Source organism: Neopelma chrysocephalum, unplaced genomic scaffold (assembly GCF_003984885.1).
Source record: "Neopelma chrysocephalum unplaced genomic scaffold, ASM398488v2 Primary Assembly neopelma1_63, whole genome shotgun sequence".
NCBI classification, from domain to species: domain Eukaryota; kingdom Metazoa; phylum Chordata; class Aves; order Passeriformes; family Pipridae; genus Neopelma; species Neopelma chrysocephalum.
In genome coordinates this window covers 4,774,251-4,799,630 of record NW_020897720.1, presented here as the reverse complement: position 1 = coordinate 4,799,630, position 25,380 = coordinate 4,774,251, and the positions used below count along the sequence as shown (strand labels likewise).

The window sequence follows — 25,380 nt, the reverse complement described above, 5'->3', positions numbered from 1 at the left end:
AGGGCTCCCAGACCCTCCTATGGGTCGGCATCCCCCCAGCATCGCTGCCGCTGCCCCAGGTGTCCCCTGACCCACACACCCACTCCTCTCCTGGCCAAGGTCAGGACCATGGAGGAGGCTGCAGCCATGCTGTGTGTACGTGTATTTAGCAGAATTAATTATCTCTAATCTCTCCCAGCTGCAACCTGGCCAACACCGACTGGTTCCCTTTGGTTTTGCTCCGGTGGTGTTTTCTAGTTTGCGTTTTTTAACCAAGAAGACAGTGATTGTTATCTCTAGCACAAATTGTTTGCTGCTGATCAGCACCATGGTTTCCGATGGTTTCCGTGGGCTCTGCAGGGCAGCTGCTGTCGGGGATCCAGCAAAACCCACCTTGGCACAACAGGGCAGGGGCCGGACACGGTGTGCGGCGTGTTCCGGAGGGCTCGCTGCTCTACGAGGGATTGCTGGCAAAGGAGAAGAAGAAAAAAATTCCTCCAGGTCTTCTGCCTAAAAATACAACCCGTGCTTGTTTTCCTCGGCGTGGAGCAGTCCCGGCTTTGGCAGCCCTGTGCCGCACTCCCAGCCCTGCTGCCCTGCAGAACCCCCTGGGAACTGGTCCCCGGTGCTCACCATGGTGGGCTCTGTGCCTACGACTTCAGGAACCCACCAAGGCACCCGCATGGGGTGGCAGATCCCCCAGAAATGTGCTTTTCCTTGGGTTGTTTTCCTGGTTTCCCCTGAAGGTGCAGCCGGCGAGGAGGCTGACGCCTCTTGGCACAGCAGGTCTGATTTCATCCCCATGGCAGCTGTTTATGCTGCTGTCTGGTAACTATTCATTTGCTTGATTTATGTATTGCTTCCAGTAAGTCATTCTTGTCCCGGACATTCTGGAAATTTCCACTAGCCACTGAGGCCTCTGAGATGCTCTGCTCTCGTATGCTCCTCACCTGATTTGGCTGCCAAAAGCAAACAGGGAGCATTCTCTGAGCCAGTGTGCCCCGGACCAGGCAGTGATCCTCATTGCTGCCTTCGGGAATGCCATGTTTTTGCCCAGTGCCTGTTTTTGCTCCTTTTGGATCACGGCACTGCTGACCCCTGGGCAAAGCCCTGGGAGTTCGGGTGACCCAGAGGATCTGGGTACTCCCATAGGTAGCAAAAGGCAGGTCACATGGAAGGTGACTCCCTGTAGGCACATGCTGCCTTGCTGGAGATGGGAGAATCCTGTCTGGAGCTTGGCTGTCCTGGTTCAGGCTCATGTCAGGCTCCTGCCATGCTTTCTTTGCCCGTTTTTCCTTTTTCCCTAGTTGGAAATAGGTGGGCTTTAAGGTCCCTTCCAACCCAACACATTCTGTTAGTTCCATGATTGTATGATTTGTGCTTTGGAGCCAGAGGTGTCAGAGCCTCGTGGGGCACAGCAACACCTTTGGTTTCCCCTTTGCTCTCCTCTACCTCATGTGTTTTGGTGGAGGAGCTGGTGATGCTTCCACAGAGCCCAAACAGCACAGTGTGCCCTGCAGTACTCTGTACCTGCCTTCCCCTTGCCTGCTCTGCCTTCCTTTTACTTCTCTAGTTTTGTTTTTGAGACTCTGCAGAATTAAAAAGAAAAACCACCACAAAAAGCCCTGTAGGTGTTCGCTGGGTTTTTGGGCTTGACTTCCTGTAATGTTTAAATTAGCTATCTGCGTCTGCTTCTGCAAATGAACTTTTAACCCCCTCAGCCTGGATTGTCCATGGAACAGCTGTGTGTCTGCTGGTAGCATTTCCTTCCAAGCTTCTCCAAAAGGTCCTTATATTTTCTGCAGTCTCCCCAGTTTTTGGCTGAAGAGGAATGAGCTCTGGAGCCTGCAGCACCTCTCGTTAGGTTCTTCCCACACAAGACTCATGTCTGTAGGTATGATAATGGGGGTCTTGGACTAAAGCTGATGTCACCAACCTGGCATGATGGTTTAGAAGCTCATAATGCAGCACATGCCAGGTTTGCTGTGGAGCTTCTGTGGTTGAACATGTCTGCTGAGCTCCCACTTGATGCCCGGGATCTGCAGGAGCAGCACCAGGCATTTTGCATTCCTCAAGTGAGAATGCTTGTGGGCTTGTGTTTGAACATGGTGTGGTGGGATAGAGGTTGTTGATAGCACATAATTATAGCTGGATTCTTTTTAATTGTTTACCACAGTGAAACTGAAACTGTGTATGGAAACAGATTGAATTGAGAGTGAGCAAAAGATTTCCAATAACTGGCTGGTCTTTCCCTGGTGGTGTCTGTGCCGTTGCCTCAGACAGAGTGGGATGGAGACGTCTTAATGAGCACATCCCTTGATTGCTCGGTATGAATAGACCCAGCACTGAACCAAACTCAGCGATTTTTAGTCCAATCTTTTTTCAGCACAAGGAAGGAGACCAGAAATCACCAGCGCCAAGATATCTTTGAGCTGCAATTTTCCCCAGGATCTCCAGCTCACAGAATCACAGAAAAGTTTGGGTTGGGAGGGACCTTTAAAGCCATATTGTTCCAACCTATATATGTGTGGCAGGGTACACAGGACCAGGGGAATGAGGGGTGTTTCCAGTCATTGAGCAAAACCTTTTCCCACTGGCAAAGGTGGGACAAGCATTTTTCCTGCTTTTTTTTTTTGCCATGACTTATTCTGCAAAGCTGGTTATTCCTGTATTCCCTTTCTTCCAAAATTGTTGTTCTGTGAAATTCAGTATTTTGGAGGAGTGGGCACTAACCTTTCCTTTGTGAAGCAAATGTGCTCCAAAACACCTCTAAGGGGGGAAAAAAGTCAACCCCCCTCTTTGTTCTCCTTCCCCATGGCCACTGCACTTGTGTGAATGTACAGGTGTGCACCAGGCACCTCCTGCGTGTGGCCCCACGACCTGTCTCCAGCTGGGAATGATTCTCTGCAGGGATGGTGGGAGCTGCACTTGCTCACCCCAGTGCCAGTTCCTGACAGGAGGCTCCCAGGGAGCCCGTTTACTTTGGCTGTTTTCCACGCAGCAGGTTGTAGACTTCGGCACAGTGCTTACCGTGGTGGCAGATCTTTCAAAGGATTGTTTGTAACTTATACCTCTCCTTGGGGCTTTCATTGCCCTGCTGGCTGTGTGGGTTTCTTATTGCACTGTGACAGCACCAGAGAGTTCTGTTTTTGAAGGAAAACCTGCCTGTTCAGCAGGGGCTTCGCTGGGGCACTGGGACTGGGGATGGCAGTGGCACAGGGGATGGTGTTTGCGGCCGTGGCAGCCCCTATTCCACCCTTTCCCTGGGGGTGTTTGAGGGTGAGGCCCCTTTGGCTGCTGTATTTGTGCAGGTGGAAACCACAGTGACATTTAACATCAAGTTGTGGCCGTGCCTGTGGCTTTCATCAGGGTGTTGATGGAAACCTAAAGTGCTGCTGATGCCGTGATGAGGTGCAGGGAATGTGCCAGCCCGGTGCCACTCAGCCCTGGGCTGCGGGTCGGTGAGCAGATCAGAGATCCCTCTGAGATCCCCCATCAAGCTCAGCTTGCCCAAAGCCAGAGAGGACGGAGAGGATGGCTTTGGAAACCACGTTGGCTTGGTCTGGGAAGCCTGAACCGGAGCAGCGTTGCAGGTCCCTGCGTGTTTTCCTTGCAAGTTGCAGCACGTTTGGAATTCGCACTGATCAGACTCGCTGATACTGAACCTCACATTTGGCCTCGGCATCTTCTCAGTGCAACATGAGCCCTTTTTTTTTTTTTTCCCTGGGAGTGAACCCAAGCATCCAGCTGTGGCCAGATTCACCAGGAGAAAGAGTCTTGTTGGAGCAAGTCAAAGCACCCAGAATCAGTGCAGGCACAGGTTTGATCCTTGCCTGAGCAGGAAACCCGAGAGCAGCATGGCTGCTTGCTGAGACCCCTTTAGTCCTCAGTGTTGCCTCTGAAGGTTTTTGCTTTCAGGAAGTTTCCCCTTGTCATTCCCTGGTGATCTGTCCTCCTTCTGGATCCGCTGGCCTCCATCTACATTCCTCAGGCTTGGCTCTCCTCTCCGGAGCGGCGGGGCTAGGGAGGGTGCGGAGCTGTGAGCCTGTGGCCTGCGGAGCCTGGGCTGCAGGCAGCAGGGTTTGTCCATGTTCCAGATGTTCCCAATTCCCACAGATGTGGCTGACTGAACCCAATGACCTCCTGCCACTCCAGACTCCTCTGGCCCTCGCAGAGCTCCCTGCATCCAAGAGCAGCCCAAAGAGTGCAGTCATGTCCAGAGCCTCAAGAGCAGGATAAAGAGGCGGTTGTGCAATTTGGAAGTGTGGCAGTTCTGTGCTTGTGTGCTCCAGCTTGGGAATCATGGAATCATGAATATTGGAAAAACTCTCTAAGGTCATTGACTCCAGCCATTACCCCAGCACTGCCAAGGCCACTACTCACCCATGTCCCAGGTGCCTTTGGAACAGGAGATGAAGCAGAGCTGGCCAGGCTCCTTTGAGGTTCTCCATTGGTTTTCCCAGCAACCACTGCAGACCAGTGTCCCTGTCACCTCCCATGATACACATAGCCTGTTTAGGAATGTGTGATTGACCAGTTTAGCTGCCTGGGACACCAGTGGGTGCTGCTACAGGTGGAATTGCACGGGTGGTTTCACCAGCTCTGCGCTGGGCGCCGCGGTCACAACATGCCTGTAATAAACACCTGCTGTATTCCCGGCCATTGGACACGTTCCCAAGGCTGGGAGACCCACCGTGGGTTTGAGCAAGAGTGAGTCATCCCCAGGGAGCTGCAGGGCCACCATCTCCTGGGGCACAACTCAGCCAGCCCCTCGGAGAGGGGTGAAGCCGAGTGGGGGCCAGCCCGGTCCCTCACCCACTCTCCACCTACACACTCATGCACTGCAGCCCAATTAAACTCAATAATGTGCAGGGATGAGTTAAATGCACCCAGGAACATTTCCCAGAACTCATTAGGTTGTATCTGATAAATACCAGCAATTGTGTGCGCTCACAGCCGCCTGTGTCCGTCTGTCCATTCCTGAGTGAGATCCAGATTAAATGGCTGGAAGTGGGGGCAACTGGGAGCAGGGAGCTGTGAGGTTCCACCTGGACAAAGCTTGGCTGTGCTGAGCCTCCCTGAGCACGGGCTGTGCTGCCCCAGGGGGGATTTCTGGTTTGTGTCCAGAGACAGGCAGCAGAGCTGGGGAAGGGTCTGGAGCACCAGGAGCAGCTGAGGGGCCTGGGGGAGGCTCAACCTGCAGAAAAGGAGTGTCAGGGAGGACCTTCTCATGCTCTACAACTCCCTGACAGGAGGATGGAGCCAGGTGGAGGTCTGGTCTTTTCTCAGATAACAAGCGACAGGACAAGAGGAAACGGCCTCGAGTTGTGCCAGAGGAGTTTTGGGTTGGATATTAGGGAAATTTCCTTCATGGAAAGGGTTGTCCAGCCCTGGCACAGGCTGCCCAGAGCAGTGGTGGAGTCACCATCCCTGGAGGGATTTAAAAGCCATGTAGATGTGGCACTTGGGGACATGGGTTAGCGGTGGCCTTGGCAGTGCTGGGGGAATGGTTGGACTCAATGATCTTGGAGAGCTTTTCCCACCTAAATGATTCTATGATACTATGATTCTTTGAATGAACTGGGTGGGAACTTAGCTGCTGCCCTGGTGGGCTCTCACTAGCATGGGGTAAGAGCAGTTCTGCCACACGCCAACACCCCACCCAGGATGGTGGATCCACAGGTCCCCCTCAGATCCCAGCGTGCTGCCTCCACTCCCTCTGCTTTTTACCTCTCAAGCACATCCAGATTCAAAGGTGAGTGTTTAATTTCTGTCAAACTACTCAGAGCAGCTTAAATAATGTTGGGAATTGCTGGCCTCTGCGTGACTGGCTTTTCACATTAAACAGCTCTATTGGTGATGGCAGACAGGAGATGGATTTTTACCTGTAGCAATAGGAATTAGCTGCATTATTTTCCATCCTCTAAGGACTTGCTAGGCCAGCCACAACAAGCACTTTGTTTTCAAAGGTTTGTCCCAGGCATGGAAATAGAAACACTCCAGACTTTGCCTTTGTTCCCTTCAAATGCTGTTTGCTCAGAGATTTTGTTCTGAATCAGGGAAGATATTTGAACTAATAATGGCACTTTTGGCTGATACACAGATACATGTATTTTATAAATAAAATACATACACAAAAAAAAAAATATATATATAATTTTATACACATATATAAAATACGTACACAAAGTATGTATTCCAGACACAGGAAACAGGAGTTCTGTGGGGAGCAGAGCCAGGTGCCCCCATGGCGTCCACTGGAGCAGCTCCCATGGAGCTCTGTGGCTCTTGGTGCCCAGTGTGCTGGGCAGGGGCTTGGACCATGTCCACCAGTGTCAAGTGATCCCACTGGTGCCAGGTCAGAGCCCAGAAGTCTCATGCTGGTTCATTTTTTGTTGTCCTGGGCCCTGTGCATGATGTTCAGCTGCGGCGCTGGCTCTTACTGGGATGACTGGAAGCACCTGTGTAGTTTGCTGGAGAAGCAAATGAGTTCTTTAACTGGGTCTTAGTGAAAATGAGTCTGAGCCGTTGAGCAGGCTGAAAAGACTAAATTCATTAATCTTGGTAAGAGGAGCGAGGGCCCATGCCGTGCTGCCTGCCCATGGCACTCGCTGCCATTCTCCTCCCCTACGTAGTGCCGACCGCGAGCCAGCGCAGCCAGGGAATATTTACTGTTCCTGTGCTTTCCCTGCGCTGAACCTTGGCTACCAATTACCCTGTATTAAATTGTGTTTGGTCATGGCAGTGATTATACGGTATCTAGGCAACCTGGGCATAATCTAATTTAACACACAACATGGATTTACTCCGCTCCTGTTCTCCTTTGTTTTGCTGAAAGTGAGTGTAAAGTGAGCGGCGTCCACAGACACCCCGGGGAATGACCTGCAGGGATGGAGCTCCCACAGGAGCGCTGGGCTCCCGGCCCGGGGTGTCCTGGGCTCAGTCTCAGTGCCATTGGCTGGGTGCTGGCAGCATCCAGCACGGCTCCAGGGTCAGCACCAAGTGGGTCAGGCCTTCATAGAGCTGCTTGTTGGTGAGGCACTGCTGAGTGCAGATATTCCCATGGCCAAGGACTGTCCCACACTGCCAGGCTGATCCTGGAGGGAGGCATGTGGGAAGCATCATGTGTTGAGAGGAGGAGGCACAGCCCAGAGTCCAAAAGCCAGTGGTAGTTTGGCCCGTTGGGAGCCCCAAGCAGGAGTGAAGAGGTTCTGCGCGTTCCTCCATTAGTTGTTGCTTCTTCCCTGTGCTGGATGTGACTCCTCCAAAGTGGGTATGGAGAGGGAGTGGAAAAAGGACCCATCAAAGTTAATGTTAGTGCAGTTCTTTCAAAGTGCACTGAGGACCGGAAAGAAACAGCAGGTTAAAAGGAAAATACAGTGAATGCTTGGAAACCTTCTAAAAGGCAGCTCAGGAATGGCACTGCCAGTCCCTGCTGAACAGCCCCAGCATTAAGCTCACTTTGGGCTGAGAACATCCCATCTTTAGAAACTGTGGCATTATTTCCTAGTACAAAAGATGATGAAGAGGTATAATTTAGAGTAAATTATCCTGTGGGTAATGGTTGTGGAATTTGAAGGATGTGAAAGGTGAATCATGTTTTGGAGCACAGCTGTGGTGACCCAGTGTGGGTAAGGCTATTGCTGGAAAAGTACCCAGGATGCAGATCAGGAGTTCATGTGCCACTAAGGTTTATTCCAGAAAGGAGCCAGATTGCACAGCTGCAGAATGGCTCCCACACTTCCAGAGGCAAAATAAAACACAGTGGAGTTTGGTGATGGAGGCAAGGGACCACCCATGTGGACATTGCTAAGGCAGGTCTGTGGCTGGTGCTGCAGGACCATGTCCTGCCTGGGAAGCCATTAATAGCTCAGTCTGAAATAATCACTAGGGCCACGCACAGCTGCCTCGCTGTAATGAGCTGGTGACAGTGCAATTTATTAGAGTGATGTAGGACATGGTAACGGTAATGAGAAATGGAGGGACCTAATTTTGTATGACTTAGATCAATTAGGTTGTTTTTTTTATAAATGAACATTGTTTTACTAACTGCAGAAGATCACTAAAATTATTATTTTATTAGTACTTTTCAAAGCCATTTGAATTGCAGCTGTGTTTTTCCAAATCAAGTTAGGAGCACGTGAACGTGTGTTTGAAATGTAGATGTTGCAATGCAAAAATGTCTTTGGGGTTTGTAAGTGTCTTGGTGAGGAGATGGGTGAGAGTGAGGGGAAGGTTTGAATCCTCGTAGAAGTATTATGTAGTATATAATGTTTCTTACTGGACTTCTGCCTTTCTCACTGCTGCACGGGGGTTGTGACTCCCTTAGGAAAGTTTGCTCCCCCTCTCCCGGCTCTGTGGGTCACGGTGGGTGGTGCCAACGTCGCCGTGCACAGCTTGGTGTGCTCTTGGCTGTGGTGAGGATGGGAATGGGAATGGGGAGAGGCTCTGTGCCTGTCTGGGGATGGGAATGTCCAGCCTGGATGGGGTGACAGCAGCCCTGTGGGCAGTACATCATCTCAGCACTGGCAAGGTTGTCATCTCTGTGCCGGAGCCTGTCTCCAGGGCAGCCCATCTCCCAGAGCGCTTACTGACACTGGAGATTTCCCGCACATTTGTGATAAAATATTCAGAGCTTCCTGACAGTGGGGGGAGTTACGGGTAAGAGGGAGGTTCCACCAGCTCCTGAGGGGCTTTGGCCAGGACCTCCCACCTGTAAGCGCAGACTCGGTGGAGGTGACAGCTCTGCCTGTTCTCCAGGGATGTAACATGCACCAAAGTGAGGCTTCTTGCCTGGGCAGTAAGTAGGGCTGATGCTGCTGTTGGGAGAAGCTAGACCAGCAGCCCTGAGCCCTACTCTGTGCTGAGGTCCCCATCTGCTGCCTGAGGAGCTGTATATAGAGATGAGGAATGAGTTCTTTCTGGTTCAAGTGAGATTTGGATGGAAAAGGATGGAAAGCATCTTTTCTTTTTAGCCAGCCTGTGCTTACAGTGTGCTGAAATACACTGAGTATGCCCACAAATATCTTGGCCCCAAGATCAATAGTAAAAGCTCATGACAATGAATTTTTGGGGCAGTCCAGCCTCACTCTGTGCTCCTCCGCTGCATTTATCCATGGAAACAGGAGAGAAAGAGTGAAGGGAAAAGACACTATGAAGGGAAAAGACACTAAAACCCCCTTAGGCTAAAACTGTGTGAGCACACAGCCTGAAGCCGCCGTGTTTCCTGGTTGAAGAGGTCAGGAGAAAACCACAAGAAAGAGATGGGGCTGCGCCGCAGATCCCGGCTGTGCCACCCGCACGCGTGTCCCTGTGTGACTCAGCAGAGTCCGTGGTACCCGGCGAGTTCTGTCCATGCCACAACCAGGCTTGTGCCACGGAGCAGCCGAGCGCCTGGTCCCTGGCATCCATGGTCTGACATGGATGGGGGCTGCTGGGCTGCCTCCTGCATGCAGTGTGTCCTCGGTGCATGGCAGTGTGTCCTCAGGGTGAGACAGAGCACAGGACGTGCCCCATTAGGGCTGGTGGGGATTTGCGTCACTAAGACCAGGGACCAACTGGAGCTGCTCCAAGGTAACCCCTCAAACGCACTGTGTCCAGGGGGCCACGTCCTCAGCGTGAGCTGCTTCACTTTTCTGAACTGGTCTGTGCCCTCTTGTGAACAAAAAAGAGATGGAGGTGGCAGGGAGGAAGCTCGAATATTGGTGGGTCCCTGGGTGAGTGGGTGCTCATCTCAGGTGGGTTCCTCAGCAGGATGGAGAAGGGCAGACGTGGGACATGGGGATCTGGGGGTAAAGACACATTGTTACCTCCCAGCCAGGCTGGGTGACCTGGATGGGGCTGACCTCTGGTGCAGCCCAGCACTGGAATGGCTGAGAAGGAATTGGCCTTTGGAACATATGAGGTCACTCATTGAGTTGGAGAGCAGCGTGTGTCAGAGGTCCAACAATTTGTTTTCAGAAGGGTTTTAAGCATTAATGATTCAAGATGTTTTCCTGGGAGTGGTTTGCAGCATGAGGCTCAGTGGCTGGTGCGGGGTTGGGGTTTTGTGGGATTAGTCAATTCATGGAGGCTGAAAGGTCTCCAGGAACACAACAGTTAAATTTGTACTTTTCCACATGGCTGAGCCTTCAAGGAGCTCACCAGGAGTGTAAAAAATGTAAACAGTGTTGTAAGCCTTGTGCCAGCCACGAGTCAGGGAGAGCAGAGAGGGGGTTCCCTGCGGATTAGTTCCATCACCTACTTCATTTTCTTTCTCTTTTTTTTTTTTCCTCAGAGTTGCAGATAATCACAAGCAGAACCTGATGACTGTTGCTAATCTGGGTGTGGTGTTTGGGCCGACACTGCTTCGACCTCAAGAGGAAACAGTCGCTGCCATTATGGACATCAAATTCCAGAACATTGTGATTGAAATTTTAATAGAAAACCATGAGAAGGTAATGGCTTCCCTGGCTTCTTTCAGTGTTAATTATTTATGGGAAGGAATTGGTCTCTCTTTCCCAATGGGAGCTCCCTCTCCCAGGGCCCCCCTCATTCCCTGTAACCAGCAGCACTGGCAGCTTTGCTGCAGGCAGGAGGGCTGTGCCAGGGAAGGGACAGCTGGCACCTCCCTGGCACTGTCACCAGTGAGGGACACAGCTCAGGGGAGGCACAGAGGTGCCATAATTGCCTGTTCCTGGCCTGCAGTTGGGTAACCAAGCTGTTCCTGGCATCCCAGTATGAGTCAACATGTCTGTGTCTCCATCACAGAAATCCCCTTTCTCCCCCCTTTCCGCAAATTCCAGTAGGAATTTGTCCTTGGTTTCAAGAGAGGTGAGCACTAAAGGAACCAGTGCAAGATGTACACCTTGGCTGGCTCCTGCTTTACTGACTAAATCTGGGTTTATCAAGTACTGGCTTTATCCACAGCATTGATCTCCTGAATCCTGATGCATTTGTGTTTGTTGGCCATGAGGATGTTGTTTGTCGGTGGAGCAGAGGTGGCTCAGTGGGGCCATCGTGCTGGCTGTCCCTCCCAGTTGGCTGCATGGGGTAGCAGCATGTGCTAAAATATACCATTTTCTTCTGAATTCATCCAGTTCCATGATTATACTCTTTTGTTAGTCTGGTTTTGGTTGGAAAGAAGTAACTAATTTGTGCATTTGGGCTGCAAAGGTAGAAGTAGAGACCAGCTTGCCCTGACCGGGGTGGTGGTGCAGGGTGACATCACAGCTCTCACATGGGGCTTTCCTCACAGGCATCTTGGGGGACATCTTGGACAGGTTTGTTGTGTATTCACATGCAAGGCTGAGCCTCTGCTCTGTGTGGTGTGGGCAGCTGCATGGGGCTGCAGTAGGGCCTCAAACGTGCAGCCAGTGGGGTCAGGGAGACAGGATCTGTGATTCTTGGAGATATTGCTTCCATGGGCACAGAAAGGCTGTGGTATTGGTTTTGGATGGAGGAGCTCAGGCATGTTCTCCTCAGGAAGATCCCTATGCATCAAGGTGTTACAGCCCTTGCATTTGTCTTTAAATTACAGCTGCCATTGAGAACTGCTGCCCTTTGGGCCATCTCCCATGGACCTTACACCAGATCCTCTGGAAATGTGGAATAACCTTGGGATGGGAGTAGGATCAGGGCTTGAAGAGGAAGGGACGATGGCTCTGTTTGCCTGCCAGGTGTTGCAATGGAGCAAACAGGAGTCTAAGGAAGCTGAGCAGGAGCCACATGCCCTGCTCTGCTGCCCAGCACTTCCTAACGAACCCCAGTACCACTTTCCTTAACAGGATTTATCCATGAGCAGTTCTCAGCCTTTCCTCCGTGTGTTTGTGACTACAACACATTTATGTATTATAAAAGATATCCTAACTCTCTGTAATGCCTCCTGTGCTGCCCACACCTCTTCCTGCCTCCACAAGAGCAGCTGGAGAGCCTGTGTTGAGAGTGCAGTGCAGGCCATTGGATATTTGGGCTGACTGGGGGCTTTAACAGAAATGCAAAGTTATGGTAAGATCTCAGTGCTGAAGGTTTTAGCAAAATATTTCATAATGATGTTCCAGCTGCATTTGAAATGAGGCTGCTTTTAGTCACTGAGTTCCTCATTGAAGAGCATTTGTATCTTCTCCTATTATAAAAGACTAAAAAAAACCCAAAACCTGAAACAGAAACCTGGAAGTTTATTTTCAAGTGTGCTGTGGGAATTGTTGTGTAAAATGCAATTCATAAATCAATGCTTTTATCTTGCTTGGTTTATATATTTCATTTAATTTCCCAAGTTGAATTTATTACTGAAAAGCAATTTGAAAGCAAGAGCGCATTAAAGCAGGCAGTGGCCGAGCTGGGTGTGGGGAGTGGAGCCCAGGGCAGGCAGGGTGCCCTGGGACTGATTTCAGCCTCTGTGCTGAGGATCCTGCCTCCCAGGAGCTGTATTTAGCCTGCTGAGCACAGGGCTCATGGTGGGGTCCCAGAGCCAGGGAAGGCACCTGAAGCATGTGCAGCTGTGTGAGCCACGAATAGCCCGGCTAACTGGGACTGTGGGATGTGCTGGGCAGGGCTGGTGAGGTGCTGGGGTGGGCTGGTGAGCTGCTGGGGGCTAGAGAGGGCTGGTGGGATGCAGAGAATGTGGTGCATCATCCATGCAAGAGGCTGGGGAGACACAGGCCCCCAGACTCCCAATAGGGAGACTGGGAACCAGCCATTGCGGAGTGGGAATGGCCGTGGGCAGGCGTGTGAGGTGACAACATTTGGTGCTTCTTGCAGAGAGCGTCACTGGGGCAGCCTCTCTCTCCGCTAATCCCTGAGCCCATGAGAAATGTGTGAATGAGCACTGCAGAGCTCCCCAGGAAGGGCTCCATGATCTCTCTGTCTGTCCCACCGTGCAGTCAGATCCAAGTGCTCACCAGGCCGGTGCTGGGTCCTGCACTCGCAGCAGGAGCTGGACACAGGGATTCAGCTCCAATTCCTGTGCCTCGCCCCAGCTGCCGGCTCCAGGGCTGATCCCGAGCCCAGACAGAGAGTCCCTATGGACAGAGAGGCTGGGGAGCAATGTCCTCAGAAAGGCCAGGGAGGGATGTCCTTGGCCATATGGTGCTCGATCCACTGGGAGCGGGTCATCAGCTCCTCTCGAGGGCCGAGCACTGCCCTTCCCACTGCCCCTGTGCACTTTTGGGAGGGACAGGACATTGACATTTTTGACTGAGGCGTCCTGACACTTTATCAGGGATTTGTAGGAATCATCATGGAGGGCTGGTGTATGTATGAAGATGATGTTGTTTCATGAAACAAACCCATTAACTGCTTGCAGTGGCTCCGCTCGCTGGTGGCATGTGATGGCCACTGGAGAGGGCTGATGGTGACCGTGGTAATGGCTGTTGGTGGCCACTGTGATGGCTGCCCGTGACTGTGGCAACAGCCATGTGCTCCAGAGGAGCCACCCCATGCTGCAGCAGTCAGTGAACCATGCCAAAATGCAGTTTTCCTGTTGGGAACCCCTGTCCGTGCTGGTCAACTGTCTGGCAGGGGCAGGTAGGGCAGGAAAGACACTGAGGGATGGGGTTTAATGAGCTCTAGCGATGAAGCGAGACATTGAGAGAGCTGGTATGGAGGCTGCTGTTGTCTGAGCCTGGGGATCCAGAAAAGGAACAATAAATAACCAAATATCAACAACCAACAAAACCGCTTCTCTTTGGGTTCATGCAGTTTTAAAATTCCATCCCCTTGAGAAAAATGTGATTACTCAGTTTTCTGACAGCTGTGGCTGGAAGTTGCAAAGACTTTCCCAAGCTGGCCTGCAGGCGTGGGAGCGTGGGCGCCAAGGCTGAGCTGCAGGGGGCATGGGGGGAGTGATGGCTGGTCTGTCCAGGACACTGGCCATCATCTGCACCCCCAAAAATTCAGCTGAGTGCCAGAGTGTCCGGATTCTTCCCATCCTGCAATGTGCATCTTGGGTGAAAAATAGAGGAGTGCAGACAGAGCAAGAATGTAGAATTTAGGAAATTCTACCTAAAATGTTGCCCTGTTGAACACATGTCTTCCTCAGAGGCTGCGCTGCAGAGTGTTGTAGAGTGGTGCAGCCCAGGCAGGTGGGCAGCTGTCCTGTTCGAAGGATGATGCCAGAGAACAACTTGTTTATTATTTTTAACAGATATTTAACACGGTGCCAGAGACTCCGGCGTCAAACTCACAGCTGCTGTTATCCCGCAAGAAGAGCATGGACTCGAAGCCTCCCTCCTGCAGCGAGCGACCACTGACGCTCTTCCACACACCCCAGCCCAACGAGAAGCGTAAGTGCCCAGCTGCCCTCTCAGCCCTCCATATTTGCCCTAATCATGCCTAACAGATTGTCATTCCCGTGCCATTCCCATGCAGTTCTACTGCTGTAGTGGAAGAGATGATTCCGTAACAGGGTCAGGCTTCAGTTTTCTCCGCTGTTGCATCAGTGGGGAGTGTGAAGCTCTCCTGGCATCTGAACCCTTAACCAGGGCTCGACACAGGGCTGCTGTAGCACGGGATAAAGTGTTGCTGTCCCTTCCCCACCTGACGGGCCCCTGCGTGTTCCCCTTCTCATGTTCCTCGCCCCCATCATCGCTGTCATCAGCTGCCGGGACGCGGGTGCCACACCTGTGCCGAGGGTGGCCACCCGCCGACATCCCCACAGGGCCACCCTTTTGGGATGCCCTCAGGCACTTTGCCTTTTACAGACAGGAAAACTTGGCCAGGAGGTTTGGCATTTTCCTGAGGATTATGTACCAAGGCAGTTTAAAAATGTTGGAGCTCATCTTTCCATTTCTGTCACTAATTGATGCTCCAGATATGTGGGTGAAAGAGCCAAGGCCCCATCCCTGCTCATGGGGTGGCAGAAATGTGTCTGCTCAGGCTGTGGCTTCGCATTACAGCATAAACCCAATTCCCAGCTCTCTGGTTCATCCAGGCCATGTGCTCCTGGAACCAACTGGGAGCTCTCCCAGTTTGATCAAAAAGCAAGAGAGTGTCCTGGTGAGCAGGACAAGCGCGCATGGAGCAAGGAGCAGGGGAGGGCTGGAGGTAACCCAGCTTCCCAGGATGGACAGAGTGGTCACTGTGGACTTTGCTGACTCTCAAAACATGTGGGTTTGTCTGATTGAGTTACTGTTAATTACCAGGCACTGTCATTTCGGAGGGTGTCGGAACAATCCGTGTGAGTTTGAGGAAGCAGTGGTGGCACCAGAGCGTGCTCTGGGAACGGTGTAGCACAGCTGTTGGAGGAGCCTCAAATATCAAAAGTTCCTTTTGAAAAATTCAACCCCAGTGATTTATTTTCTGCTAACTAAGCAGTTGCTTGTCACACTCCAGGGTCAATGGGCTGCTGGAGCCCTTGTGTGCCATCCTCCCCATGCCTGGAAGAGGAACTGAGCTCATGTATTTATTTCTGCATTTATTTATTCCCAAATGAAGCAATGTTTTCACAGTTTTCCTCCAGTGTCTTTGGGAAGCCACTACCATTTTATTCAGTGTTTGCCATCCCTGCTGCACATGTCACTTGAGGAATAATGTGAGGTTTCTTTTTTCTTCATTTCTTCTTCCTTTCTTACTCCTTTCTTCTTCTTCCTTTCTTCTTTGTTTTCTTTCTAACTGGTCCAGAGATGGGCCAAGGCTCAAAGTCAGGCTGAAGCACAAAGGCTTGGGCAGCAGCTCAAACACAACTGAGCACCACAGAAACTGAAAGCTGAAAATTGAAGCTAGAAACATTTAAAAGGGGAACAAGGTGCACATTTTTTAAGACTGAGAATGATTTTACCATAAGAAGTGAAGTGGGACAGTGGATTTTCCATTACTTGAAATCTGTTTATCGAAGTCCAATATCTTTGTAAAATTTTCACTAGAATTCATCATACAAAGCTGTGTGTAAGTTCAAAAATTATCATGTTCAACAGACAGGGTAATGCAAGAGGATGGATTAGATCATTATGATTAATCTATGATTATAGTGATTATTTTGTTGTTAAACATTCCCATTTTTGCCCACAACTGACCCAGGGGGGTCTCAGAGAGAAGTTGCAGGTTTGGTTTATTAACAGAAGCTCTTCTTCTTCTTTGCAAAGTGGCTCTTCTCCCTTCTGCACTCTGGAAGTGCTCTTTAGCTGAAAGGCAGTTCTGCTCTTGTAGCTGTAAGATCAAATTAAATCTCCCAGCAAATAATCCTTCACATAAGCATTTAAAAACATGAACCAAAACACAGTTTCAGCCTTTTAAAAAGGAGGAAATAAAATAAAGCAGCAGTTTCAGATTCTGCCGTTCATCTCCCTTCCCCTTTAGCTGAAACACTTCCAGTTCCGTGGCTGACGGGGACTCTAATTTGATATTGGCTGGTGGCTGGTGTGGAGATTAGGCAGACAATCCACACTGATCTGTCAGGCTTATGGAGCTTATTCCTGGACTTCAGTCTTGGGGAGAAAATGTTTGGAAATAATAAGCTGTAGTGTTAGTCCACACTCTGGGGACTCGGGTCGGCCCTGGGTTCAGCCAGGCTCAGTGTGAGCAATCCCTGGGGGGCTTGGTTATCTGTGTTTAGGTGATCTGTCACAGGCTGCCCAAAACCTGCTCTGGCAGACACAAAAATAGAGGGATTTGGGGTTTTTAGGTCCTTAGGCAGCATAATTTCTCTCTCATTTCATCTGCTGGCTCCCATGTCTGCACGTCGATACTTGTGGAGCTCGCTGCTCTGCTTTTCTTTACTTTTCCATCTTTGTCTTCTGCATGGATAATCTTTTTCATCACAAGGTGCTGGTGCCCTCTGAACCCAGAGGTTTCAACTTTCACAGAGTTGGGGACAGGGAGGTGTCTGTGCTGCTTGTCCCCATGGTGACTCATTGCAGATCAAGATTAAGGAAACCCAATTTCAGGAACATGTTGATGTGTATGAACACAAGTAACACATCCTTGGCCTTGGCTCATCTCTGGCAGATAAGCTCAACCTCAGATGAACCAAGGTTTAGCCCTGTCCTGCTGCCATGTAGGTGCTGATTTTGTCCAGGTATCTGGGAAATGCAGCAGCTCCAGCAAAGGAGCAGGACAAGGAGTATCGGACCCTGCTCTGGACATCCACAAACCTGTGGCTGATGTGGTTTTTACCTTTGGAGCAGTGGCAGAGGTGCCCCAACACTCTGAGACAACACTTCTGCCAGGCTGTTTTACAGGCAGTTCCTTTCTGCTGTGTGCTCAGGATTAACTTTTCACATATCCCAGGAGTTCCTCTTGCACTCTTATCCCTCTTTAAATGTGCGCAGGATATGGATGAATATTGCACGTTCTCCTTGCACAAGCAGAGATAGCAATTAAGGGGGATTGAGAACGAGGATTTCCATATTTCTTTGTGCTTTTTAGTTGTAATTGGACCATGTTATTGTGCACTGGAAAAATAATTTTGGAAAGATGTAGGAACTCTCTGTGTTTTCCAGCAGGTGCCTGTCTTTCAGGAAAGCATCATCTCAGAAGCAGCAGTTCTCTGCCTGGGGTTGCTGTCGTGCCATCAGTGTTGCTAATTGCTTCTCACAATTACAATTACTGCTGTCATGGAAAAAGCTTCTCCTGGAAATGAGTTAATGGGATTTTAGGGGATCTGGGGCAGAGATGAGGAGGGGCCCATGCTGTGGTGTCAGCTTGAGATGCACAATATTGTCAGTGCTCACTGCTGAAGTTACACAAATAATGAGGAAATCTCTTAATGTGATGGAGAGAAACAGGAATCTCTGAGAAGCTCGGGACTGTCAGCAGAGCAATGATCCCCCAGCACTGAGGGATGCCCAACACATCCCATTCCTTTTCAGATCCAAAACCGGGTCTTTGTCCCACCATGGCTCTGCATTTTGAAAGAACTGAACTGAAATGGAGCAGAGACCCCCTTCCCTTTCCCCTTTAGACCTGGACAGGAACGAGCAACAGTAGTGATGTCAAGTATGAGACTGAAGCATTTTTTGCTGAGATAAACTTAGGTCCTTAGGCAGCTTAGGGTGATATGTCCTGTTCTTGATCTAAAGTGTTGTCCTGCTCTGTTGTCCAAACACTTCATCCCTTGGGAGCTGTTTTCAGTAACACAAATCCATTCCTGTGCATAGTTTGCATTTTAATTTCTTTCAGGGTGGGGCATTTTGGATGTCTTTGGGAATACAAAATATTAATGCATTGAGAAAAGTGCATATATTCTTACTAAAAATGGTGCTTATTTAAATGTACCTGCATCTTAAAACCAAAAGAACCAAAGAGTACCTGGTATTTTTTGTGGTTTAATGTATAATATCTCTGTAACTAACTCTGAGCTCTGGGGAGGTGCTCCCAGTTTGCACTGGGGCAGGGTTTGCTGGGAACACTCGATGCCTTCGCAGTCGTTTGCTCTTTACTTTGCCTTCAGTGGCAGCTGATGGTTCTTGGATTTTGGTGTTTTTTAGAGGAGAACAGGAACAGTATCATCAACTCCAGCCTGGAATCCGTCATCTCTTCAAATGTAAACAGCTTCCTCAACTCCAACAGCGCTCCCCAGCCCAGCCTGAACTCAAGTGATCTTGAACTAGAAGTAATTAAACCCAACAGGCCAAATTCCCTGTAAGTACAGTGGTAATTAGTGTTTTATAGACTCTCCATCCTTAATCTTTAATCAGGGTTGTTTCTTACTCGATCCCAGCAGTTTGCTGAAGAATACAATTTAACATTTTAATTTTTAATGGGCACCAAGCATGTGCCCTGCATTTTTAACTTGGTCTGAACGGTGGCATTAGTTACTGTGGGTTACATCTGCCAGTGAGTTCCAGCTCTGGGGGTTTTGCCCATGTGGAATATTTTTGAGCAGAACTTCCAGGGCTGCCCAGCCCATCTGGTGATAACTCCAACACACACAAAGGACTTTTCTTCTGAGTTCAATTCTCTGACTGTTGTCAGTACAGTTGATCTCCGGCCAAATCTGTGCTGTTGCTTCTGCTATTGCTTCCTTCATCTGGAAAGTTCAAGGGAAAAAACAGCGACCTTAGCAATGCCTCCCTGGGGATGGCCGAGTTATTTACGAAGTCCCTGAACTCTCCACAGCAGAGCCCTCGCGCGATGGCGGCTCCGCTGGGGGAATTTCCTTCCTGCCGCGGCTTGGCCGGGCCCGATAGCATTTTCCCACAGAACCTCCCCTCCTTGTCATGTGAAGATCTGCTCAGATCTTCAGGAGCTGAACCCAATTTCCCCCTGGTGCTCCTCGGCACGCCCCTGCGCATCCCTGCGGATGGGCCGGCAGGAATGCTGCTCCCACCACGGCAGCTCATGGCCTCGCTGCACGCAGCCACCTTCTCAGTTCAGGGAGACCTTCCTTCCCACCCCTCCAGTCCTCCCACAGGCCTCAAACACTTCCAGTTCCTGTTCATCCATGGCAGCCCCCGTCCTCTGAGAGCAGACAGGGACATTCCTGATTTAGCTGGATGCTGGTGGAGGGCTTGGCCAAGTGCCAGGGCAGGTGCTGCGGAGATGGTGAATCTCATTGTTGTTGGCTTGGCTGGAACCAGGGTTGGGTTTGGAGGTCTGGGGTCCAGCCCTCACTCCAGCAGGTGGGATGCCTACAGGCCCTGCCCATCCGAGTACTCCCAACAGGAAGGTAAGTGTGGAGCAGCCAAGACAGGCTTCATCCAGCTTCATCATCTGCTCTGCCTCCCTCCTCATCATCGCTGCCACTAAACCCTGAGCTGCATGAGCACCACACCGACCTCTCCTCAGCATTCCTGGGAGCAGGACTGTGAGGCCCAGCCCCACGCCATGCCTGCTCCCTGTGGATTTTCCCACTGTGGGTGAGCTGCCTGGCAGGAGCGCTGTGGGGGCAGGATAGAGCATCCAAAGGTAGGACACTTCCAAATCAAGATCGTGCTTTACATGTGTTATATGTGGAATAAAGATGCATCTCTGTCTCATGCCTGCTTGAAGCTCTGGAGTCAGTCACATCCCATTCCCCCAGTAGGATGGTTTTAGTTTATTTATCCTTTAAGGGGAAAAAAATGGTGTGGCTTATCATAGAGCAAGGTTTGTGAGCCCAGGTCTTGCTGGGACCTGGCAGGGATTATTTGCCACATTCACAGTTTTTCAGATTTCAAGAGTTGCCTCTTCCTAATAATTTCTTTCCTAACAGAAGTTATAAAGAAATTCAGCAGAATAAATCAGTTAAAGCTGTGTGACGCTTTGGAGAGCGGAAGCACCATGCTGTTCCCAAGGGATTAGGTGAGCAGCCTGGCTCTGAACCAGGTGCATGTGCCAGTTCAGGGGCCTCTAGTTCTGCAAAGTAAAACAGGGCCAAGCAGGGCAGCACTGGCAGCTTGTGGCTTTGACAGTGCTTGTGGCATTCAGTGATTTTCCTCAAATCCAGTGATTATGGGATAATTTGTGCACATGCAGGAACACGAGTTTTTGGTCTATGTTGAGTTGAAGTTTGAAAAGTAAGTGTTAAAGTGAATAGTACCACAAGGCAGATATTCTCCATGACCCCAAATATTTGAATCAAATGCCTTTAATCCAATCTTCCAATGAGGCATCTGACTTAATTGTATTGTGATTAAACTGTGTGTACAGACGTCACTCACCCCTCTGTGCCTGCTTGCCCAGGAGCAAAGGCTGTGCCTGTGGTTTTGACAGCTCTGTGGGGTTCTGCCCTCCATGGGCAGTGCTTGTGGGGGGGTGGCTTTGCAGTGGTGAGGATGAGGAGAGTGAGCAGGGCTGCCAGCAGTGGGTCTGTCCCCACCCCTGCCCTGTGGCTGTGGGCTGGGTCGGGGCAGGGTGTCTGAATGGTGCCAGTGTCCAGTGGCTCCGTCCCCGCTGCTCTGTGGGGCTGCCCAAATAATGTCTGTATAAAGCTGCTTCTGTTTTTCCAAGCAGCTGAGTAATCTGGGCTTTGCAGGAAGCCTCGGGCAGCCACACACTCTGCCACAGGCTGTGGCATCTGGTGCTGCCGTGCAAGGGTTTCTGGTGCTCCCCTGGAATTACCAGGCCCACAATTAGGGACTGTGGCCACAGGGAGGGTCTTGGGGTGCCTTGGCCTTTGAGCTCCTTCAAACACTCTGCCAAATTCTCTGCTGGTCCTGGGAGACTCGTCTCTGGGCTCTGCTTCAGGACTTTGGGTTTTTTCTTGCACTCTTCAGTATTTTTTGTAATTTTTCAGCTGTGGACCAGGGCCATCATGTTGAGGCCCCATTCAGGAGGGGTTGGCTCTCCTGGCAGCCCCCACGAGCTGACTGGCTGCTGAGCTGGGAGCCTGCACTCACCCAAACTGGGGAACTGCAGGGAAAGGAGTTGGATCATTTTGGTGTTTTTACTTCTTACTAAGTTGAAAACCAATGTTCTTGTGGAAATAACTCCCGTTGGTCTTAGTGGGAGGCTCCTTGGAGCACAAACGTTGAGGCCTGCAGGTCTGGGGGATTTCTTGTGCAGGGAGCACCCATGTTCCCAAGGTGGCCTTTAAATGTGCAACACTGTAAATTGTGAGCACCATCTGTGAAATGAGAGATGTTTGTTCGAGCTTCTGTTTACAAAAGCCTCTTGGCTCCCTGCTAAATGCTCATGTATCCCCCAGGTCTGCTCCACCGGGAGCTGCGCCAGTTCCTAAATCCCCCTCGTGAGTGTGTGTGTCACTTCTTCCCTGGTCTCTGGGCACGATGGTGTTACAGCAGTGGCTGTGCTGGGGATGAGGTCCCCCTGCCTCGGTGCTGGTACCCCTGTCCCCCTCCCCAGGGGAATGGGGTCCTTCTGACATGCCTTCCCTGGAGCACAGTCCTCCTTCACCAATCCAGAGGGAAATGGTTTTGCTGCAGGGCGCAGGCTCTTCCTTCCCAGCCACCAATCGGGCTTTTACGATGGGAATGCATTTATTTATTAGGGCTGGGTTTATTTTTATGGAAAAAACTGCTCTGGGCAGGAGTTGTACTGGGTGAGTCAGCGGGACTGTCCTGTGCCAGGAGCTGTCACTGGGCTGTGGGTGCCTGGAGACCGCAGCTGGTTCCCGGGGCCACCAAACCCCAGGGAGGCATTTGTGTCCAAAGCAGCAGTGTTGGGTTTCTGTATCCCACTGGGTTTCTGTGTCCCATCAGGTTTCTTTATCCCATCAGATTTCTTTATCCTGCCTGTGTAGAAAACATGGCAAAACCTGAAGGAGAAAGCACTGCGTAGCATAGACACATACTTCAGCTGAAATGGAGGAAGTTTTCAAACTAAAATACATGATCATGAAAATTGAAATATTTAAGACTATGGGTTTTAAACCTTTTAAGAGAAGCACAGTGCTGTGGTGGCTCTGCCTGGCAGCCTGTGGTTTGGAGGTATTGCTGTAGATAACCAACACCTTGATTGGAGTTTGCTTGTGTTTTTTCTCCTCTGTTTTATTTGTCCATTTGTCACCTGTATTGTTCAAAGCCTTCCCTGTGTGAGGGCCCTGCTGTGCTGGGGGTATGAGCAGCTGCTCGGCAGGCTGAGGGCAGGTCAGAGGTGGGTGCTGCAAACAGGAGCAGCAGTAGCCAGGTCATGTTACAGACACAACCTCCTTAAAATCACCTTCTAGTGCTTAAAATAACCATAATGCCTCAGTCTGAATTAGCTGTTGGGCAGTGCTGGGTGCTCCTGGCTGGCCTCCTGTCCCGCTGTTTGCAAACTGAGCAACCTGTGTGTGCAGCTTGGGGAGTAAACAGCAGCCAAAACAGGCTGGAGGGGTCAGTGGAGTCACAGGAATTCAGTGTGCTCTCACAGTCATTTCTGGCTGTGCAGGGCTGGTGAAGGTGGGCTGGGGCCAGCTGAGGGTCAGCCAAGAACTCCATGTGCAAACCGTACCCACGGGCTGCTGCCTTGACTTTTCGGATGGGAGGGAGTGCCAGAGGCACCCAGGGAGGGCTGAGGTGGGTGACAAAGCACTCAGGATTCCCAGCTGGCCCATGGGATGCTTGCCTGGGTCCCAGGATGCCCCATTTCAGGAGTAGCTGTGTACCCCTCTGTCAACTTGTCGTGGGCGAGTGCCAGGATGAGCTGCTCCATCCACCCCTTCCTGCTGCTGCTCCACAGGAGGGGAAACAGCAGTTATTTTATGCCCAGCAAATGGGACTGTAGCAACTTCCAGTGTCTGAAGGGGCTCCAAGGGAGCTGGACAGGGCATGGAGAGAGAGGACAAGGGGGAATCACTTCATACTGCCAGAGAGCAGGGTTAGATGGGATATTGGGAAGAAATTCTTCCCCATGAAGGTGGTAAGGCCTTGTCACAGGTTGCCCAGAGAAGCTGTGGCTGCCCCATCCCTGAAAGTGTTCAAGGCCAAGTTGGATGGGGCTTGGAGCAACCTGGTCTAGTGGAAGGTGTCCCTGCCTATGGCAGGGGGTAAAGGAGATACAACACCAGCCTAATGCCCCTGCCTGTGTTCAGCAGTGTCTCTTGCTCTCCACAGCTCTCAAGGCCCATCAGCATTCCCAGTGGTGGTGTCCATTCTCACCCATGGGCTCAGGGCACTGGTGGCATAGGGACCAGGCTGAGCCCCTCATGCTGCCAGCCTGCCCCACCCCAGGCTGTTTGCTGCCCCTCCTTCACCGCAGGGACTTGGCATTTAGGGAAATAGTAACCTTGGGAAACTCAGATTTAGTCAGTGCATGTCTATTTGCATTTAACTTTATTTTCTCACTGACCAAGTATGGCTATTTCTTACCCTCCATGGGTAGGGAAAGAAACGAGCAGCAGATCTAAGGTCTAGTGGTCATGAAAAAATAACCCAGTTAATCCAAGGAAGAGCAGTTATTCCCACATGCTTTTGATTTACAGGACTGGAATAAATCTTCATTAAGCATCCCAGTTAAAATTGAACATTTCTTCTTCCGTGCCTGAAGATGAGAGAAATTTCAAATATTACTGTATTTGCAAAACAGCCTCCACCAGGGACTTCTCTAAGTGGTTGGGAGGGAGCTGTGGGGCAGTGGGAGAGGGAACAGCACGTCGGAGCCGTGGGACTGGGGCGATGCTGCACCATGTGAAAGGCAGCTCCTTCTTCCCATTGCCCCATCCCTCTGCTCTGCCATGAAGTCCCTCGTCATCCCAAATCCAAGTCCAGCAGGAAACAAACCAGTGCAGAATCATGGAATCCCAGAATTGTTTGGGTTGGAAGGGACCTTAAATACCCTCCGTGGGCACGGACACCTTCCACTAGACCAGGTTGCTCCAAGCCCTGTCCAACCTGGCCTTGAACACTTCCAGGGATGGGACAATATATCAAACAGGATAGGGTAGGGCTGTTTGGAATAAATGATCCCTTAAAAATGCAAATAACTTTGTCAGTTATCAGCTGTGACACACAAAAGCATGTGAGGAGAAGTAAATAGACCTTTAAATGCTGCTGGTTCCTCCCGGGAAGAACTGGATGGAGCCGCAGGAGAGACCAAGCAGTGTCCACTGTGCTGTGTCTGCCCATCTGTCCTCATCCAGAGGGGCTGTGGTGTGCCAGAAATGAGCCCTTAACCTGCCTGACCTCCAGTTCCTTTCCCTTTGCTCCCAGGGCCTTGTTATGCTGAGGTTTCATGGCTCTCTGTTCTCTCGTTCCTGTTGTTTATATTCCTGAAGAATAATGGCAATTAGAGGTGCAGAGGCACAGGAGCAGGTCCCACCCTCATCCTGCCTTCCCAGCAGCCACTTTGGGAATGGCCCTCTGAAATGGTATCTCTGGGACTTCTGTTTAAGGAATCTGCTTATAAATCAAGTGCTCCTGTCCCCAAGGAACCTGGATTATCACCCACTCTTTCCCAACCTGATATTCCGCCCCAGTTTTAATTTGGAAAAAGACCAGGAAAACACACTGGTGTTATGTATTGCCATGTGTCATGATAAAAATGGGATGGTTTGTGCTCAGAAGAGTCCAATTCAGGAAGAATTTCTTTACAAAAGGGTTGTCAGGCATTGGAAGGGGCTGCCTAGGGAGGTGGTAGTCACCACTCCTGGAAGTGTTCAAGAAATGATTGGACATGGCACTCAGAGCTCTGGTCTGATTGACAAGGTGGGGATCAGTCACAGGTTGGACTCAGTGATCTTGGAGGTCTTTTCCAACCCGAATGATTCTGTGATTGTGTGAATTCCTCCTGGGTGGAAGAGCAGGTGCCCAGGAGGGGATTTCAGGGGCCAGAGGCTGGCAGGGACGGGGCTGCCAGCCTGCCTGGGAGGGTCCTGTATTTCTCTGGACCCTAAATGCCACTTGGGTGGTGCCTGCCATAGTAAAGACATTTCTTTTTTACTTCATTTTCTGTTTCTCTGACATGGGTGGAAGCTGCCTGGTGCATTTGGGGTGGAGAACGTGAGACTGCGAGGAAATAGGAACTTGATTAATTGCAAGGCTTTGGGTAAAACAAAGCTGTTTCTTCTTCCTTCCACTGCATTGTGGCCGCCTGGCCGGGAGCCACTGTGGCTCCAGAGAAAGCCAA

The 25,380-nt window shown here is 50.7% G+C and overlaps 1 protein-coding gene across 3 annotated transcripts in view; it reads left to right on the top strand.

Moving 5' to 3' along the window:
* ARHGAP26 (Rho GTPase activating protein 26) overlaps positions 1 to 25,380 on the top strand; it is a 113,521-nt gene that overhangs the window by 69,962 nt on the left and 18,179 nt on the right. For all 3 annotated transcript variants that reach the window (XM_027682606.1, XM_027682607.1, XM_027682608.1), the window contains exons 18-20: positions 10,256 to 10,415; positions 14,102 to 14,240; positions 18,381 to 18,534. In XM_027682606.1, coding sequence (XP_027538407.1) covers positions 10,256 to 10,415; positions 14,102 to 14,240; positions 18,381 to 18,534 — 453 coding nt within the window. The remainder of the gene's footprint in view (positions 1 to 10,255; positions 10,416 to 14,101; positions 14,241 to 18,380; positions 18,535 to 25,380) is intronic.